This window comes from Ips typographus, linkage group LG8 (genome assembly GCF_016097725.1).
Source record: "Ips typographus isolate SLU linkage group LG8, UJ_Ityp_2.0, whole genome shotgun sequence".
NCBI classification, from domain to species: domain Eukaryota; kingdom Metazoa; phylum Arthropoda; class Insecta; order Coleoptera; family Curculionidae; genus Ips; species Ips typographus.
In genome coordinates this window covers 4049837-4071903 of record NC_138429.1, presented here as the reverse complement: position 1 = coordinate 4071903, position 22067 = coordinate 4049837, and the positions used below count along the sequence as shown (strand labels likewise).

Sequence of the window (22067 nt, the reverse complement as noted above, 5' to 3'; positions counted from 1 at the left end):
ACAGAAGCGATCTATAACTGGTTTCTAGCTGAAAATCACAAGTTTTCATTGGTTGGAAACCAATAGATAATCAACTAGTGACCAATAGTACAATAATACAATTGCCTGATTTTTTTAAACACTATATGTGGGTTTGTACATCATACATATTAACTTCAATTTTATTGTAACTTTGAAAGTAAGCAGTAAAACATGACCTTAGTGCGATTGGAACCAAAGACTCACCCACTGTGAACAAAACACTTTGTTTATGTGACTTAATTCCTGAAAAACTGTTAAATTGTTGAATTTCTTGTTAATTTTGAGCCATTCTACGTCTGTTAGGACCACATTGGACGTTGAATTTGGCTCGTTCGTGGCCAATCTGTGCCAAATTGTATTCTTCCGTCTTAAAACCGGCAAAGATCATATAGAGATCATCAGCATAGTATGACTGAAAAAATGGCTGTAATGTTAACCAATTTCCTGTACCAGTTGATGCAAGTTATTGCAAAAAAATAAAATGAGAACCACTATCCATGTGAAAATGATTTTAAAAGGCTTTAATCGTAGACTTTCAAGCAATCAAAATAACATATACGCTGGTAGTTAAATATCGAAAATAAGCTAGAAGTGACTGCATAAACGGCCGTTTCGAGAAGGAATTTCGATGCAGAGCTTAATAACTGCATAATATAGAACCCCATTAAATATTTTAACGCGTCTCGAGAGATGAGAAATGCTGCTTATTATGCACCATACCTTTTTCTACCTGAATAAAGCTTGTCCAGCACAAGAAACATTTGTATGAAATAAAATCTTAGTACGAGACATAAATGATATTAACCGTTACCTCAGTCTTGGGTTATTTAATATTTAGATTTTGATTGAGACTGATCAAAAGTACTGACAACTGAAAATTGGCATTCAAAAGTGCGAACGATCGGATATAATCGGTCTTTTGCCCGGGGTATTTAAGTTGTCGGTCCGGTGTGATTAATGTGCTTCGGCACAACTAAACAATATCCTGGGGCCTTGTAGCGAAACTATTAATTAAGCGAATAAAAATAATTATACCGACTTAAAACGATGCAATTATCTCGAATTTCTGGATTATTATCGGCGGGTAAACTTGTCACATTGCGAAGATTAATGAATTCTTGATACATGAGCGTTAAATGTTGCGGTACGCTTTACACTGCTTTAGCATGCTCTGAAAACGCCATGCAATTGTTGATTATCATGTGTGTTAATGTACGATTTGTATGCGTTTTCAAGTCTATTTTACACTAGGTTAGTATAAGCCTGAACTTTTTACTTTAGTATTAGCATTAAGAATTGTGCTAGTGGTTTTAAATCATGCTGTTCATAAAAGGAAATTAAACTTTAACACTAAATTTAGCTGTAAGTGATTGGGCTAGAAAAAACTAAGCATAAACTAAAGAAAGATTGGTAATAATAATAGTAAATACTAAATTTAAAACTATTTTTTAATAAACCTGGCTTAAGAAGAAAATTGAAGGAAGTCAAAATATGAGGATTTTAAAATCATTGAGACGAGCAAGACATTGTTTCTTTTCACAAGGCGGAAAGAAAAATAAAATACGACTGAAAAGATAATAATAATAATAAAAAGATAAATAATGATACAATGCTAAAAAGACATCTGGATGACGTAGACTGGTAGTTTCGATTAACCGTGGTTCATTTAGGAAAAAATAGAGAGAAAAGATAAGAAATGGAGCAGAAAAAAAGGATAAATCTTTTATCCTTTTACGGAACATGGGCAAGATTTAAGCTAAATAAGAACTAAACTATAAACAGAGAAACAACAGAAAAACTCATGTGTTCAACTATAGAATAAGTTAGTCCAATATGTGATCATTATTTATCTGTTGATTTCTTAATTGTCTGTTCACCAGAGTAAAATTCTTGTAAGAAAAAAACTTTTCGAATGTATGACTGCAGGATGGGATAGAACTAACTTGGTGTTGCTTCATGTTATGGGAGAAAAAGGAAGCTAAAACCTAAATATCTGGGTGATGCGTGAAAAACTAGGAAAGAGAAGTTTTCCAAGGCTGGCAGTGTCTTTTAAGGGCTGTCAATCTATTCTCCAACTTCCTTCTTACCTGAAAAGATTCGAACTTGGAAGGGCTACGGTGTGTGTATCTGGAATAAGGGAGACAACAGAAGAATAAATGAAGATGGAATTTGATAATGGAATTTTGAATGGAAGTGAGTTATTGTAAATGAGAGGTATTGATGAAAAAGACGGAGAACAAGTCAGCAGGGTAAATAAATTGGTTTTTGATAAATAAAGAGAAACTTATGGTTTGGAGAAGTAAAGGATGGTAGTATATAGAGTGGAAAAGCCCCCAAGTGATCAGATAACTAACAAGCTACCTCTGCAATTATGGATTTCTACCATCATAATACACAAAAGAGTAAACTTCCTGGCTAACAGCCCATAAGTTCGTGTCTAAAGTTTGTAGGTTTAATTATTGATTCAGAAGATGTTGAATATTCTAGCTAAAAAATACCACCTTTTATCACGTTTTTCTTGCATTTCTTGTTCTGCTAGAGGGCTTCAAACTTGATCAAAGTTTTCTGTCCAAGTTTGTATTTTTTTTTGAACCTGCACATTTCCCTTATTTAATTGACTTTTATATGTTGATGGATAGACAATAAAAGGAGCTTTCCACCGATACCCAACATTACTTCTTTACTTATACAGTTTGGGAACTTTAATCCTGAATTTCTGCAACTGGGACTTTCTCTCTTTAACTGTCAATTTTCTGGTAAACTTAGAGAACATCAGACCAAATTATCCATCCAACACTTTTATCAGCAACAAATCGAGCGACATTATTTGCACATCGTATCACACACGGGCTGAAAATAATGACAGCAGTTCGCGCGTTGCCATTATCATGGAATTATCGTTTCAGTTGCGACCGCCGCCTCATTAATTAGCGGGGCGAATTGGTGACAGCGCGGTGGTGGCGGCGGCGCGGGGGCGGCAAAGGGGCGTGGTAGCATCTGCCGCCCCATCGATCGCAAATGGCGCGAGTCACCGACCCTGGGGAGAAAATGGGGATGACGCTCTTTGCCTCTTAGTGTACTTTGCTGTTAGAGGAAATATGCTTTTAATGCTGTTGATTTCAAAACTGACTGTATAAAGTCATTAAAACAGTAAACCGTCCATGTCTATTATAACGATAATTCAGTGAAGACCCAAGTTCTAGTCTTCCGGCTTCACATAACCGTAACTCGGCGAGGTTTCCGTCGTTCAGATGGCAACGAAGATAAATCGGTATCGTCAGATTATATCTAGTAATTTTCAGATATCAGGCATATATCATACGAGGAAATGCTTTTGACAAATAACGTACCGTGTTCCGAGGGCTTTATCTGTTCATCTCTTATAAATGACCCGTTTAAATGGTCAAATGGGCCCTGATGCACCGCATTTTTAATAAATGGTGCTGCAGCCTGTTTGGTATGATGAAAAATTACGCGGCCTTATCATTTCGGGTCGAGAACATGGGTTGGTTAATTTTACATCAGACGATTGTTACTTCCCTAATGATAATGATCAAACCAAGTCCCAGAGTTCTTGACTTTGTTGTTACTAGAGATGGAAAATTCTCTTAAAGAAAATGCCAAAGAAATTTTAAGAGAATAATAAAGAAAAAGCTAATCAAAAGCAAAAATTCAGTTAATGGAATTGACCACGGACGAGCCAAATTCAGCGTCCAATGTGGTTCCAACAGATGTAGAATGGCTCAAAAGTAACAAGAAATTCAAACTTGAAAATAAAGCACAGTTTTGCAGAAATTATGGTAAGTCACATAAATAAAGTGTTTGGTTCCAATTGCACTAAGTTAAAATATAATTGAAGTTAATATGTATGATGTACAAACCCACATACACACCTCTATTAAAATCCAAAAATGATGATATAAACAGTTGTTTTCAAACTTCCCATAAAAATATTACTAAAAATCTATAGGAACCACTTTTTACTAGTAGAAAAAAAACCTCTGGCTTTTTCTAACCTAGAAAAAAACCTGAAACCAACAAGCCATAAGGAGAGAAAAACATGTAAGGAAGATACAAAAAAAAAGAAGAAGAAGCACAAAATTGAGATATTACAAAAAAGGATAATTAAATTAAGCATTATGAAGAAACCTTGTTTATAAAAGTTTTTTTTTCGAAAGTACTGGTTTTATTTTCATCCCTTGTTTGATCAAACTTGCTGTTTTGTCTGTTTTTAACAATTAAAAGCCAAAAAAAGTTTACTTTTTGTTTTTAGCACATCTACAGGAAGTTTAAACATTTCATTTCATCCAGGTCACAAAAAGCTTACAAAATGACAACAAAAACAACAAATCTCATTATTATTTAAATTTTCTTAATATAAACTACTACCACAACCTGTCTAAAATGGGTTTTGCCATAAGAACTGAAAACAGTTTTAAGCAAAAACAGACCAAAATGACTTCTTATTTGTTACCAAACAAATTAAGAAACTAGGCATGGTTTAATTAAGTATTTTAATTCTTCTATGTGCCAAACGGGAACCAAATTTTACTTATATATTATCATTTAAATTAAAAAAAAATAATTAAAATTGTTGTCATATACTCGATGATATTCTTCTCTAATTTAGGCCCTTTACACTCAGGGTTGACATCCACTGTCTAGGGTAGAAAAAAACACTGTGACGCCCTCTAGCAACCAAAAGAAAATGCCAAAGAAATTTTAAGAGAATAATAAAGAAAAAGCTAATCAAAAGCAAAAATTCAATTAATGGAATTTTGATTATTTAGTAATTATAAAATGTCTTGGAGGAACCACACTGTACGATAAGTAGTCTTTATAGCTCCATGGAGCCAATTTTGACAGTTGAGACGTTAAAGAACACTTTAATACTTTCCATGTGCTACGTGACAGCTGTCATAACTGTGAAAATTCACTGACCAGTGACTTTAAAGTATAAAATGCCAAATAAATGTGTTTCTTGGTGAAGTTGCGCTGTAAGTTATGTGTAGAGCTCCATAAAGTCAAATTTGACAGTTGAGACGTTAAGGAAACACTTTAATACTTTGCTTGCGTCACGTGATATCTGTCATAACTGTCAAAACTCACTCACCAGTAACCTGAAAATGTCAAATAGGTGTGTTTCTTTGATAAGTTGCATTGTAAGTTGTGTTTACAGCTTCAAGAAGCCAAATTTGTCAGTTCTATCTCGATACTTATGTCGATTGTCACAACTGTCAAATTTCACACCGTTGAACTATAAATACAATGTGCAGTGTGATTTAGCCAAGTGGTAGGACTGTTTTAACTGTCAGGTGACGTAAAAAATATATCAAAGTGTCTGTTAATGTCATAACTGTTAAGTTTAACTCTATGGTGCTATAAATACAACCTGCAATGCAATTTATCAAAGAATTCCAGTTGTATGCTGTTGCTGAATTAGTTTTGACAATTGACAGCAGTCAAGTGACATAAGAAACATATCAAAGTGTTACTTAGTCTCACAAATGTCAAATTTTAGGCTCTAAACTCCACACTTATCAATAACAATTTGCGGCTTGATTCATCAAAGAAACACGACTATTTTAAATTTTTTTAGTTTTACGGCACTGTTTAATGAGTTTTGACAGCTGTCAGATGACTATAAGCCTGTCATTAAACGTCATTTCTAACCACCCGAATGAGCTGCTTGTGCTTTTTGCTAGAATGGCTGAATCAAGAGTTTTGGCTTTGGCGAGGTTGTTTTGAATGCAATTTTCAAGCTTTTCCACGTGGAAACCATTTCTCGTTAATTTACAGTAAACTTCGTGAAGAAAATTTATCAATCGTCAGTTATTCTACCACATAGTAGATTTGCTGCAAATTCTGCTTGTGTCTTTCCAATCAATCCATTCTAAGTCTAGATTGATGTGAAAGCTTTCTTAATTAAGTTATGAAAGTATAATAAATCAAATCGTATTCCTCAAATTATACTAGGGTATAATACAAACAAAATGTGGTCCTCGTTAACTGAAACACACCACAGATAGCTTTATCAGAACATTAAACTTCTTGTCTGTTGGAAACACCTGTAAACGAGGCCTGATACATTTCCTTATATAAACACGGTGCTTCGTAAATCCACCAAGAAGATTTTCGTATCAGATAGGACGGCAAATTACATTTTAATAGGTTTTTTCGAATGCTGATGCCATTTTTATTTCAGGTAGTTTTAGAGTGTTTGTCTATGGCGCATTATTAAGTCATTTGTTTTTTTTTTTGGGTGAGAATTTTGTGACAGCCTGTATAAATTCATCTTTTAACTATTGATGCCAACCAGCCATTACACTGAAAGCGTTCCAAACTAATCAATATAAAAAGTCAGTCATCAATCAAACATCAAAAATAGCTTATACAAAGGATGTGTTTTTCGATAGGTCGGGTCATTTGTGTGGTCCATTAACACTCATATCGTTTCATTGATGCTTTAAGTGTGTTTTCAGAGGTTCGTGAAGTGGCACATTCAAAATAGACTCGACCATTATATGAGCTTTTTAGCTTCTGAAGTGGTGTGGTTAGTGTTAAAGCCTGATGGCTAATTACAATGCGATCATTAATACTGTCATAAGCGACCAGCTGACACGCATCTGCTCTATAGTTTTGTTTAGTGTTAGTGTGTATAATAGGCACCCTTAAAACCAAGAAAACTACTATTGAATTATTGGTATTTTTAACTTAAATTACAGCAGTAAATTAGAAATTCAGTCTTAACTAAAATCTAGAAGGACAACCAGTTTTTTAAACCTTTTCCTACATGCTTTCAGTCCTACAGAGGTATTTGTATTAGAAACAAAACCATTAACTCAAAAAAGGTCCATTCAGTTTTCTCCTAAAATTAAATGAACACAACCTTGCCATTATTAAAAACTTAAATAACTGTCTTATCTACTTCACATCTCTCGGACTTTTATACCTCCATAGACAAGCTAATACTGATGAGAAAATACATCGTAATGCACCGCACTATACTATGCAATAATGAAAACATTAAATGAGTAATTAACTAATTAGGAGTTCATTAAGTTTGCCAATTTAGCCACCGTTATGCAAAGTGGAAGTCATTCTACAAGAACATTCCCAATTTTATGCGTCCGGCTGTTAATACGCATATGGACAATAAAACCGAGTTATTACCCTACCGTTTGAGCGATATGTACCTTGTGGACACGTGTAAAATTATCAGTTTTTTTATTATTATTACTACACTAATTAACGTTAAAAAAATACTAATTTTTAGTTACTCAATTAATGGATGAAAAGCAACGATATCCACTCGAGCACTAACTAATTAAACCAATTAAATATTGTTGTAAGAAAGGTGTGAATAAGTTGCTATTAGACGAACAAAAATTATTGCATGCAATTAAATACAGCGTTTATAATTAGATCCCTCTATCAATACGGTCGATGATTAGACCGAGAACAAGTTAATTTGGTTGCGGCCACAAAATAATTAAATAACATGAGCGCCTCATTTAAATAAATAACTGGCCTCGCTATTATTTATAACTTCAATTAGGAAACGTCTGATTGGTTTGTGTCTTGTCTGTAAATTTTAATAGAACTTCTTGTTCGATCGTTTATCGAAATCAAATTGATTGATATTGTAATGTTAATATAATTGGGACAACAATTCACCAAGGACGTCACACTATTTCTTGGCACCATTTTGTTAGTATTTTTGACCTCTCCTCTCCCAAATCATAAAGGAAACCATGAACCATATTGAGTTTTCAGAAGATTTTGCTTTGCCTTGTGTTTTGTCTCTTAGCATCTGTAGCGTCATTCTTGATTTCTTCTAAGGTTTTATCGGTCTTCTTTACAGCTAGACAAGCAGATATCTTCAGCTCGTCTTTGTTGTGCTGCTTTCTTTTAAAGTTATTTATCAGTGTTTCCTACATCTTCACTTTCTTTGATGTATTTATCCAGTTTTCGAGACTGTGCTTTAGAGACTCTCATAACATCTTTTGCAACTTGAGATTTTCCAGGTATTTTTTCTTCCAGTGTACTAAAAACGTTCTGTTTTTAGTTTACTTTAATTTTTAGGTTTTACTGTTTTTGGTAAGGTTATCGAGAAATGTTTTGTTTTTTCTTCTGCAAGCCTTCTTTAATAATTTTTTTCTTAAATTTTGATTTAATCAATAATTTGTTTTAAAAGGACGTTTCTCCACTAATCTCAAATGAGTTTCTTACTTTCCATAGATCCCCCAGAAATATTAGAACATCATCGAAACGATCTATAAGTACCTTAAAAAAATTGATTCTATTTTTGTTCAGTTTGGGTCAAATTTGCATGATATATTGAAAGCTGTAGAAAGCTTGGTTTTAAAGAAGCGTTTTTCCACTGTTCTCAGATGAGTTTCCGATTCTCCATAGATTCCCCAGAAACTCTAGAACATCATCGGAACGATCTATAAGTACCTTAAAAAAACTGAATCTGTTTCCGTTAAGTTTGGGTCAAATTTGCATGATATATTGAAAGCTGTAGAAAGTTTTGTTCTTAAGAAGCGTTTTTCCACTATTCTCAGATGAGTTTCTTACTTTCCATAGATCCCCCAGAAACTCTAGAACATCATCGGAACGATCTATAAGTACCTTAAAAAAATTATTCTATTTTCGTTCATTTTGGGTCAAATTTGCATAATTCATTGAGAGCTGTAGAAAGTTTGGTTTTTAAGAAGCGTTTTTCCACTATTCTCAGATGAGTTTCTTACTTTCCACAGATCCCTCAGAAACATTAGAACATCATCGAAACGATCTATAAGTACCTTAAAAAAATTGATTCTATGTTTGTTCAGTTTGGGTCAAATTTGCATGATATATTGAAAGCTGTAGAAAGTTTGGTTTTAAAGAAGCGTTTTTCCGCTGTTCCCAGATGAGTTTTTTACTTTCCATAGATTCCTCAGAAACACTAGAACATCATCGAAACGATCTATAAGTACCTTAAAAAAATTGATTCTATTTTCGTTCAGTTTGGGTAAAATTTGCATGATATATTGAAAGCTGTAGAAAGTTTGGTTTTAAAAAAGCGTTTTTTCCACTATTCTCAGATGAGTTTCTTACTTTCCATAGATCTCTCAGAAACTCTAGAACATCATCGGAACCATCTATAAGTACCTTAAAAAAAATTATTCTATTTTCGTTCATTTTGGGTCAAATTTGAATAATTCATTGAAAGGTGCAGAAAGTTTGGTTTTTAAGAAGCGTTTTTCCACTATTCTCAGATGAGTTTCTTACTTTCCACAGATCCCTCAGAAACACTAAAACATCATCGAAACGATCTACTATTACCTTAAAAAAATGGATTCTATTTTCGTTCAGTTTGGGTCAAATTTGCATGATATATTGAAAGCTGTAGAAAGTTTGGTTTTAAAGAAGCGTTTTCCCATTATTCTCAGATGAGTTTCTTACTTTCCATAGATCCCCCAGAAACTCTAGAACATCATCGGAACGATCTATAAGTACCTTAAATAGAGTGATTCTATTTTCGTTCATTTTGGGTCAAATTTGCATAATTCATTGAAAGCTGTAGAAAGCTTGGTTTTAAAGAAGCGTTTTTCCACTATTCTTAAATGAGTTTCTTACTTTCCATAGATCTCCCAGAAACACTAGAAGATCATCGGAACGATCTATAAGTACTTTAAAAAAATTGATTCTATTTTTGTTCAGTTTGGGTCAAATTTGCACGATATATTGAAAGCTGTAGAAAGCTTGGTTTTAAAGAAGCGTTTTTCCACTATTCCTAGATGAGTTTCTTACTTTCCATAGATCCCCCAGAAACACTAGAACATCATCGGAACGATCTATAAGTACCTTAAAAAAATTGATTCTATTTTCCTTCAGTTTGGGTTAAATTTGCATAATTCATTGAAAGCTGTAGAAAGCTTGGTTTTTAAGAAGCGTTTTTCCACTATTCTCAGATGAGTTTCTTACTTTCCATAGATCACCCAGAAACTCTTGAACATCATCGGAACGATCTATAAGTACCTTAAATAGAGTGATTCTATTTTCGTTCATTTTGGGTCAAATTTGCATAATTCATTGAAAGCTGTAGAAAGCTTGGTTTTAAAGAAGCGTTTTTCCACTATTCTTAAATGAGTTTCTTACTTTCCATAGATCTCCCAGAAACACTAGAAGATCATCGGAACGATCTTTAAGTACTTTAAAAAAATTGATTCTATTTTCGTTCAGTTTGGGTCAAATTTGCATAATTTATTGAAAGCTGTAGAAAGTTTGGTTTTAAAGAAGCGTTTTTCCACTATTCCTAGATGAGTTTCTTACTTTCCATAGATCCCCCAGAAACACTAGAACATCATCGGAACGATCTATAAGTACCTTAAAAAAATTGATTCTATTTTCGTTCAGTTTGGGTCAAATTTGCATAATTTATTGAAAGCTGTAGAAAGTTTGGTTTTAAAGAAGCGTTTTTCCACTATTCCTAGATGAGTTTCTTACTTTCCATAGATCCCCCAGAAACACTAGAACATCATCGGAACGATCTATAAGTACCTTAAAAAAATTGATTCTATTTTCCTTCAGTTTGGGTTAAATTTGCATAATTCATTGAAAGCTGTAGAAAGCTTGGTTTTTAAGAAGCGTTTTTCCACTATTCTCAGATGAGTTTCTTACTTTCCATAGATCCCCCAGAAACTCTAGAACATCATCGGAACGATCTATAAGTACCTTACATAGAGTGATTCTATTTTCGTTCATTTTGGGTCAAATTTGCATAATTCATTGAAAGCTGTAGAAAGCTTGGTTTTAAAGAAGCGTTTTCCACTATTCTTAAATGAGTTTCTTACTTTCCATAGATCTCCCAGAAACACTAGAAGATCATCGGAACGATCTATAAGTACTTTAAAAAAATTGATTCTATTTTCATTCAGTTTGGGTCAAATTTGCATAATTCATTGAAAGCTGTAGAAAGTTTGGTTTTAAAGAAGCGTTTTTCCACTATTCCTAGATGAGTTTCTTACTTTCCATAGATCCCCCAGAAACACTAGAACATCATCGGAACGATCTATAAGTACCTTAAAAAAATTTATTCTATTTTCCTTCAGTTTGGGTCAAATTTGCATGATATATTGAAAGCTGTAGAAAGTTTGGTTTTAAATAAGCGTTTTTCCACTATTCTCAGAAGAGTTTTTACTTTCTATAGATCCCCCAGAAATACTAGAAGATCATCGGAACGATCTATAAGTACCTTAAAAAATGTATTCTGTTTTCGTTCAGATTTGGTGAAATATGCAAGGAATATTGAGTTGTTAATTGCTACTTGTTTGTTAAACTAAAAAACAGACAACAAAACCGTCAGTTGTATCAAACTTTGACTTTGTTGATGAAAAAAAGTTGGGATGGTTCTTTACCAGAATCTGTAATTATACTTTTTTATAATATAACAGCTGGGTCGTATTCTCACAACTCAGCATATCATTAATGCCATCAGCTATCACGGTAATGATATTTTTCATGGATGTCAGTCAACGACTAGACAAGCCCTGAAAATGAATAAAGCGCGTCCATTTTTGGTGTGGAAAAAGCAACTTTTCACACTGGGAGCTCACGCGATTCGAGGTGGCGGCAAGGAAACCAAAATTACAGGCTGTCGGTTCGGAATGAAGGTAATTTAGGCATTTTAACACCGCGTATTTTCAGGAAAACGGGTTTTTGGGTGCGTTTAAGCCATCAACTCTGCGAAGCAAGTGTAAAATTATGGATTCTTATTTTGGTTTCAACGCTTCGGCTAATGGTTCCTATACGCGCAACCTTGCTAGTGTTTGTAGCATTTGCCTTGTTTAAACAACATTAGCATATTTCATTTCAGTTATTAATTATGGGGCTGTAAACGAATTCGAGTTAACGGCGTTGTTACTGCGGTTAGTTGTTTTTATAATTTGTTTCGCCGGAAGTGGGCATAAATAGGCCCCAGTAATGGGAAAGTCGCGTATTCCTGATTAGCAATCTATCGTACGTGGTGCCGTTTCCGAAAACTGCTACATCATCGGCTTTTAATGCATTTTTACCGGCTTATTATAAGGCTGTTAACCACACTAGAGCTACTAAGTCACTCATCAACACGCAAACAACGGTTATTGTTCTCTGGTTAATTTCTAAGCTTAGTGGCAAAGCTCCTAATTAATGGCTCTATTTGAACTTGCTAACTTATAAATCCCTCAACGTGACAAGCTCTAATTTTTGCCATGCACGTTACTTTTCATAGTTTTTCTTACCATTCACACATAAAATTACAGGAAAATGTTATTTTTAAATGTGTTGTGATCACGAAACATTAGTTGGTGATTAAGTAGAAGATGAGAGGTTTTATTTATTAACAATAATATGGTTTACCCATACACTTAATTAACAACTAATAAAACATTCAACATATTGTAACTAAATTTTCTTTTTAAATAAGTCTGTTTTGAACTCTTATTCAAAGAGTCCTTTTACCTTCTTAGAAAAGTACATTAAATAGTAATCTTTATAACAAATCTGAATTTTCAAATTACAAAAAAGTAATATGTCAAATATTTGAAGTACAGATTTGTCAGTATATTTTTTGTACACTTGTTGGCACTTACTAAACCATTTACTTCCTAGAAACATTACGATCAATTGTACCACTTTTCCCCGTAAGACCATTAAAAGAAACTTGTATATTTGTACAATAAACGAACGTTACAGCAAGTTTGGAAAACAAATAATCACTTCATTGACGAATCTGTGAAAAACCAGCTGTCTGTCATAAACATTTATAGTGTAGGTTTTTTGGTTTAATTTTCGTACAATCACAATATTAAATCCATCTCAATATATTTTCATTAATGTATTTTAAAAGTTAATTTATTTCAACGTTTAAACTGATATAAAACTAATCTAGCGGACCCTTTACACCTGTTTGAAATGCAGCTCAAGATAGTGGGGAACAAATTGTTTTACGATAATCTTGTCACTATTACAAGCCATTTGGGCAGCTGCATTAAACCCATATAAATGCTACCACAAACCCATATCATGGTCCTCGACTTTGTAGGAATGTTTCTAACTTTTCTGCTTTGTTTTTTTTTTTATTCGATTAACATTCACGATAATAATTAGCTTCGGGCATTTATCGACCAATTAAGTGTACTTTAGTTAATTATCGAGTACCTTCATCTAGACGGATTTTTTTTATTGAACACGACAAGCCAACGTAAATTGCCGGTGGCGTGTTACGTATTTGTCCGCTTACATTTTATCGCAGTTGACAGGTTTGGGATTATAATAATAATAAAGCAGCTTTCACTCCGATCATGACCAAAGTCACCTAAGAATTATCGAGACCCAATTATCATCAAGTCTACCGTTACTTGGCTAATTTAGAATTTGCGACATCGTCACCGTTTAGATTAAGATTTAAAAAGTGTTATTGCAAAATTACCAAATTTGTTCACTGTTTGTAACTCAATCATTTTTTTCAGACGTATGTTTCCAACAGTTCGAGTATCGTTTACGGGTATAAGACCCGATCAAAGATACGCAGTACTGCTGGATATTGTGCCAGTGGATAACAAAAGGTACAGATACGCCTACCACAGATCCTCTTGGTTAGTGGCTGGGAAAGCGGATCCTCCAGCACCTAGCCGAATATACGCCCATCCAGACTCACCATTTTCAGGAGAACAACTTCGTAAACAGGTGGTTTCCTTTGAAAAAGTTAAACTTACCAACAACGAAATGGATAAAAATGGACAGGTAAGAATTTTTGCAATTATTAATTAAGTAACAAGGAAGTATCTAAAAAAATACAAATTCTGGTTTTCTAACAAAATTGAACAATTATTCACATTAAAACACAAAGCAAACAACATGGTCTTAGAATGAATTTGGTCAGAATTGATATTACATGTTTAGTTTTGAGTAAAATCAGACACATTGTAAAATGTATCTCAAAGATTATCTGTAAATCACAAGAATTAAAAAAATATCACTACATTTTCAATTATTACTGTTAGTATAGTGCCTTTATCTAAATCTTCATGTGGAAAAATTAGTTTTTAATTTGGGGCGTTTTCCAAACATGTCCTAAAGCTAAGACAAGAAATAAAAAATTACTTAAAGCACCCCAAATCAAACTTTTATTTTTCTAAAATTTATTTCAGAACAAAAAGTGTTTATAATTTCTTGTTTCGGTGACTACAAAATAGCAGCAAATTCTGCAATATGTCTTTCAGTAATAAATCAATAACGTTAACAAACATTTTGATGAAATTGAAAAATGGCTATATGCTGGTAAAGGTCACTTAGATTTTTACATTCTAACCTAACCTAAGAATATTCTATAGATTTAAAACAAACTTTTTAATTAATTTTTGCATTTTATCTTTTTATGGTTCTCTTAATATTGCAAAATCACTAAAACCAAATGGGTTTTAATATCTTCCAGCTTCCAAACTCTATTAACTGTTCTGTCAATTAATTCACGTAGAAATTGCCATTAGTCAATATTTTCTCTTATTTTCTACTGTTGAAAAGTCAGCAGATTTGTCAGTCAGGTAAAGTAAATAATTTACTTTACTCTAGAAAATATTTCTATTTACCAGGAAAATTTTACTAGTAAATTACTGGTGAATTGCAAATCCTGTGTTTCTGGTAGTTCAAATTTTGACCCCGCTTTTCTCCCTGGCTGTACCAAGTTTTGTAGTGTTTGTTCAGGTTATTGGATAGGAAATTTAATGAGGATTTCAAAAATTTACTTAAAACGGTAATTTTCTCGTTCCAAGTGGGTTTTACAGGCGATTTTGTCTGTGACTGTTTTTTTAAAAGTTTCTGGCAGTTTAAACTTTGACACTGCTTTTCTCTTTGACTGTACAAAATTTTGTAGTGTTTTTTCAGGTTATTGGATAGGAAATTTAATGGGGATTCCAAAAATGTGCTTAAAATATGTTTTTCTCACTCCAAGTGGGTTTTACATACGATTTTGTCCCTGACTGTTCTTTTAAGAGTGTTCAAATTTCAAACCACAATTTCAACTGATTTAAATATTTGTTGCACTAAACCAGTTTTTCCTAAATAACTCGAAAACGGTGAAAGTTGGAAAAAAATTGTAAGAGACCAAAAATATTTATAATCAACTGCTTAACTCAACACCGTAAGTTTGCAGGACAGTTTTTGCTTCCAGTATACAGGGCAAATAAAAGTATAGGGGTTCACCATTTTTGGCACCCTATACGCAATTTTTAAGATATAATTTTTTACTCTCTACCACTGGAAAGAGGAGCTCAAAACGGTTCATTTAAGTGGTTGAACCACCTTAAACTCCCAAAAATAACTGAGTTACAGGGTGTTCAATTTTGAAACCACATTTTTCACTGATTTGAAAATTTGTTGCATCAAACCAGTTTTTGCTGAATAACTCAAAAAGGGTAAAAGTTACCAAAATTTGAAAAAGAACAAAATTGTAAAAAACTGCTAAACTCGTCCCTCGTGACAGGAAAATTAGATCCCTAAATTTACTGGTAAAATTGGTAAATTTTTTTGTTAAATTGAATTTTACTTTACCTTGCTCCAATCCACAGCCCTAATTCGCGTGACAGTTCAATTCTGGACTATAACATCGGCATTTTACACAAAAAATTAGTGATTTACCCTAATTTACTCTATCACTATTAAGTTTCCAGGGAGCAGTACTATAAAAGGTTTCTGGCGTAACTGACTGTTGATCTCTCTTTCAAAATCGTTGTTTGCCACCAAAAATTGTGATATTCATGCATGTTTGGGTTAAAACTCGGTACAAAAGTTTAATATTGGTAACCTAAAGAGTTAATTATGATAAAATATGAAATTTTTGATTCCAGATAATTGTAAATTTACAAATTTTCTTGAGCACCAAATTGCGAGTCTTTTTTTGGACATTGACTTTCTCCATTAAAAGTGCGTCACTGTGTGGAAGCTATAAATCACAAAAAGGCTCTTAAACAGTTGACGTGAAAACACGAACAACAAAAAAAGTTTCGTGTGCGACTTTAATAAAAGTTATTATGTGTCGCCGTTAAATGCAGACTAAAAATGACTTTTAACGCCTTCACGTTGAGTTATTTAAGGGCTGACCCACATTAACTGCTTCGTGACCAAAATTGGGCTGAAACTAGTTTTATTTTTGGGTAGCGAAAGCGTGAAAAAAGTGTAAAAAGCATTAATCAATGACCAGACTGAGAGAAAAAAAAGCCAACGTATATCTGGCTTATTAAAATGCAAAGTTACGATTATATGACAGTATAAACTGAAGAGTGTCACAGTGGTTATAAGCCGCTCGCTGGGTGCCTTAACAAACTTGGAGGTTCCTTAAAGAAAAAGAAGGACGATTATACGCCTACAGGTGCCAGCGGGTGTCCGAAAAGGACAACAAATTTCTCACCTCGGACCCCGAGTCCGGATTGAAATATTATAGTTTGAACAGGTCAGGCCGGAGGGGTGCCGGTTCTTTAATGATTGTCGTAAAGTACTGCGTTAAATTTAATTTTAATTCTTCGATGATTGGACGTCGTTAAAAAGGCGCGTTTTTACGATAAAGTTTGTTTATGTCGCGCCACCTAGCGCTACGGAATGGGTTCCGAGTGGAAATGTTATTGTACTTTTTTTATTATTTATGATATTACCGTCTTTGTTGTGGTTTTGGAACCAGTTAGACTCTTCCACCGATTGTACCTACGTCAGACTGTCTGGGTATACACAGTCAGTAATGCACCATAAAATTAAATTAACACAAACATTTACTAGAGTCGTGGGTCATTTAACAGTAATTAAAGTTTAGAAAACGATACGTTATAACTAATTTCTATTAATTAAATATTTCTATTAAACAACAGACGCCAGAAATCTCTGAGATTGACACCATTATATGAAGGATACTTACAAAACAGTCTGCTTTTGACTCATTGAAACAAGAAATTTGATTCCTCTTTTTTTAGGAATTACAATCTGGCCATTTCCTAAATTCATAAATTATCCTCACTTGCAACATTTTTTCTACATTTTACTAACAAAATTTGGTTAGAACGGTAACACTGGTTGATTTTGGTTTTATGTCAACTTTTACAGACTTAGGACATTTCAGGCAGCTTGAATTATTGGCCCAAGAAAGTGTATTTTGTCCTATGCATAACTTGAAACCCTTACACTAACTTTGCCTTTTACTTTTGTAACTGTTTACCTTTTCAAATTACATTTATTTAAATTCTCCTTTTGCAAGTCAATTTTTTCTTTTTTACCATTACTTAATAGAAAATACATAGTGAGTATTTTTCAACTAAACAGAAGAACGACATACAAATGCATAGTATTAGCACAGATTTCCAAAACTAAAAGAAATATCTAGAATTGTCTATAAGAAACGTTGTTTTTGTATTCTCAGAGAAATAACCTAAAAACGGGACAGAATCAATGATGACAGATTGTGCTAAAAGTAAAGCAAAAACAGCTGACGGACACAGTATTCCAGCTGATTCTAACCTAAATAATCAGAGATTGCAGAGAACTTCCGGAATATTTTCCGAGTAATTTTAAATTAATTGAAAATGAACGATTCTTTTATGAGAAACAAATATGTATTACAGAAACAGGTGTCTTGGTCTTGCTAAGCAATTAAATTCAACACCATCAGTGGCTAATTCTAATTAATCAATAAGTTCGGTTAGTTTGTTTAAGTTTTGTTTTGACTGTAACGGTTTGCACCGGAACTGTCACATTCAAATTCTAAGTTAACTTAAAAATTCTAATAGGACAGTCCAACAGATCTGTCAAATGTCAAATTTCAAACAAATATGGTGGTTGAAGGATAAATAACAATTTGTTTCTGACATCTCTGTGCTGTTTTTTTAGGCTATTCTGTTTTTTTTGATCTTTTTTTTGTTTTTGAGATATTTTGAAAAAAGTGAATTTTTTGATTTTACATTTAATTTTTTTGTAGCGTCAATATTGGACCTAGACCAAAACTAATAACATTTCTCCACAGAAACAAGCTCTTTTAAGTTAAAAATTGCTTATGCCAATAAATTGTTTAAGTTATTTAAATGGTTATTATTAATTTATACTTAAAAATAAGAAAAAAAAAACAGTTTCCTTCAATTCCAAAAGTGAAGTTTCATACATTATTGAATTCTGAGTAAAAAGGACTTTCAGAATCTAATAAAAAAACATCAGAACCGTATTAGTTTTGGTCAATATTAACGTCACAAACAAATAAAAAGTAAAACCAAAAAATTCACTTTTTCAAAATATCTCAAAAATCGAACGAAAAGTCGATGTTTTTTGATTTTTATCTCTAATAGTTTTCAAGATCCCAATAGTGGCTCTCCTTATCCTGGACACCCTACCAACCCAATTTTTATTTACAAAAGGTTGCTCATCTACTTGACTGTTGTTATCTTCCATCATCCACATTTTTGAGGCCTACAAGCTGATCAATTAGCTTTAGAACTCTGTTCTAAAGAAAGAAATTCAGAAAAAAGGAAAAGTTGAAAAAACAAATTGACTATAGTAGTTAAACAGAAGCATGCAAGCAGATCTTCTATAATTTACTGGGATCTAAAAGAATCCAGTTCGCACTTACTCGCATACCCACCTGACCGTAGCCAAATTTAATAAATAACCTTAATTAGTATTGTAAGGTGAAAATTCCGGTTAGTTAATAAAACTTATTTACCTTATTTATTGCATGTTTGCTATTCTTTAAAACTGCGAATCACGCGATGTCAAAAGGGATTTCCATAGGAATCCGCTTTGTCTTGGAAATTGCAGTTGCATATTCAATCATAGTTATTTATGGATAAACTTGGCAAACAATATAATAGGGATGTTTTGTAATTGTGCGTTTTCTAACTGCCACCCAACATGCACACTGTAAAAAGTGATAAAAAATTTAATAAGCGGCAAAAATCCCGGTGAAAATTAATGAACTACAACCGTAGCATATGTTTGAGTTAATTTGTGAGTTTGTTGGTTAAGCCCAGATTGAAATGAGCGATTAAATGCTTCCTCGGAGTTAGTTCGGACATCATAAATTTTCGACTGACACCCAAATTTGTCTGACCGGTCCTGGCCGTCCGAAAATGAATAAATTCTCTCGTAGGTAGCAACATAAAATTAGTTAAAATCATTATTACAGCATTCCAAATATTTATGTTTTGTTGATCCGATGCTGAGATGTTTAAAACTAATGGCGGTGATAGAATGTTATTTATTTTTTTCAGTAGTTTGGTTGGATATTTGCCAGTTTTGTTACAATTAGCACCTAATATTTTTACATAAAATTTTAAATTTACTCGAAATATAAATTGGAATGGAGAACAACTACAATAAACAAAATACGCGTATTATTGTCGTAAAGAGCTTATGTCGGACCACCGGCATTGCGGTTACCATTTACCCCATGAAATGCGTGCAAACACACCTACACACCTATAAAATTGCAATAAACTATAACAGAACGGTTTAAGTTTTTATTTTTCGTAAATCGATTATTTACCTTAAGCCTGGTGTAAATTGATTCTGCAGTTATGGTTAGGAGTGTTTGCTTAATTCCTTTTGACAGTCATTTAATTAGCCTGATTTACACAATAAACGTACACAAACCATATTTGTCTATTACAGCGGGTAAAATGAAAAAGATTACAATCTGAAGTAATACAGTTACGGGTGCGTTTTTAATTGAATAAAATTAATAAAACATTGCAATTTTTCCCATTATAGAGCAGAGCGGTATTTTATTTACCCAGATATGTAGGCAGAACGAGGCACACATGGATATTGCATGATTTTACTTTTAATTAAACTTTTTATGGCGGTCGTATATGGTTTAAATGAACTTGTTTTATTGCGCTTATCGCACCGGGATTAAAGTGCATTATAATTGTTCCTACTTACCTTTATGTAGTTAATTAACTCTAATCGAGAATGATTACTTATCAGGCTAGTTAATTTTTTTCGGTAGTAATTCAAATTGAGGTGATAAGTGTAATGAAGAAAACTAACTTGAACTTTTTTCAGAAGGGTAACCAAATAAAACGCCATATTTACGACCGGGAGGTCTCACCTGTTCTATTGAAGGTATAATCCGTGGGCATGCCTTATAAATTTTACAAACACACTTACAACCTGAAAGGGACCTTACAATAATCACTACTGAATGCTCGGAAATAACCGGATAAATAAATCCTTTTTATCGGTCTGACTTTTATTGTTCACTGGGTGTTTTGGGTGTCTTTTTGTTCCAATAGTCCAAAAGGTTTTGCTTTCATTTTTCAATTCTAAACTGCTCAAAAATGTTGTCATGTCTAATGAGGCTCTTTAACGAGTGATAACATAACACAAACAGAGCTACTGATGGGTATAGTCATCTTCATTTCCTATAGTAAGAGAAACCATATGGGAACCAATGTAAATAATCCGTTTGTTGCCAGGGATGATGTAATGAGTTAATTAAAAACCACTTAACACTTTACAAGTTTAGGCTGTCACCAAGTTGTCACCCTATTTGTTCAAATTTGGATAATGGTAAGTTGTTTATGGAAGAAACACTTTCAATTTGCTGTTTTTTCTTGACCAATCACAAATTAGGAACAGTGGGGCGAATCTTCAAAAGCTGCCCATGTGAACTTACCATAACCGTCTATTTATTTTTACTGGAGTGTAACAATAAGATTTTGTCTAACTCGCTGTCACTGTGCATTTTACTCACTTTTCTTTAAAAATAACTATAATGCTGTATAAACTGAAAAATGCTTCTACATTCTATCTGAATTATATAATTAAAGATTATAGATATTTAAAGCTAATTAATAAATCTAGAATTATTGGACTAGTCCTAGAGTAAAACAAGGTTAATAACAAGAACATAGAGGCTCAAAATAGATAACATAACATACATACAGGATACAAAAAGTTCATCTAGAAACTATCTGTCTAATGTCACATTTTACAAACGTTTTTAGGGTATCATTTTAAACATTTTATCAATATTGAAAACGACAGATTTTCATCCACATTTTTAAGAAAATAAATATTACTGGGTCAGCAGAAAAATAGTTTAGGGTTTCAAACTTTTAGCACTCTGTATTTCATTAAATAACCATTATTGGAACATAGTTTATATAGGAAACTATACTTATTTTTACACGTAGAATACGCGTGCGTATTAAAACCTGAAACATCCTGTATAACTTTAAAAACTGAGAACATATCGTTGTTGATAATAAACATATTTCAAATCAACGCAATTGGATTGTTGCAACATTTTCATTCAATATTGTCATAAAGTATTAATATTGTTACAATGTTTCAATATTGATCAAATATTGTAAAAACATTTTAGCAACATTAGCAACTAGGGTAGGTTTATTAGTCAACCGGTTTATTTTATAAGAAACTCCCTGTATATTGTTTCTTTTTTTGGATTTTGCGTCAATATCTGGATATATCGACGTTAACTTCCAACTCATAAAACTGCGAAGTTTTTAGTCTTAAAACGCTTTTTGATAGTTTAAGGTAAACATATTTTTACTTTATGTAAGTAACGAAAGTTTTTATTTAACAAATATTTAGTTATTGGTTGCTAAATTTACACCTTAACAATCAATAAAATTCTGCTCTTCTGATCAATTAGGAATTTTTTTATGGAAAATTTGACGTTTTTCCCATAAAATTGATGTGACCAGTTTAAAACAGTTAATCATCCAATATTAGTCAAGAATATTGATAAACGTTGTTTTACTAAGCTTGCGCTACAGTATTCTACAGGGTGATCAAAGTGGATTTCACAGATTTTTCACTCTGTAGCTGTTGAAGTAACCGAGTAATTGACTGTTAAAGTGGGGTCTGTACAAATCTAGAATGCAATTCAATCCACTTAAATGCAGCACATGTGAAATTAACGTTATATTACTATACAGGGTAGTCCAAAGTGGTAAGTTGAAGCAATATGCGGTATGTTTACAAGGTTTTAACCTGCATATGCTTTGGAAAATTGATAC

General features: G+C 32.9%; 1 protein-coding gene across 1 annotated transcript in view; it reads left to right on the top strand.

The window, feature by feature from the left end:
- Positions 1-22067, top strand: part of LOC145732592 (T-box transcription factor TBX20-like) — a 47372-nt gene that overhangs the window by 16621 nt on the left and 8684 nt on the right. Inside the window, exon 3 of the mRNA XM_081984945.1 lies at positions 13521-13794. Within this exon, the coding sequence (XP_081841071.1) occupies positions 13521-13794 (274 nt within the window). The remainder of the gene's footprint in view (positions 1-13520; positions 13795-22067) is intronic.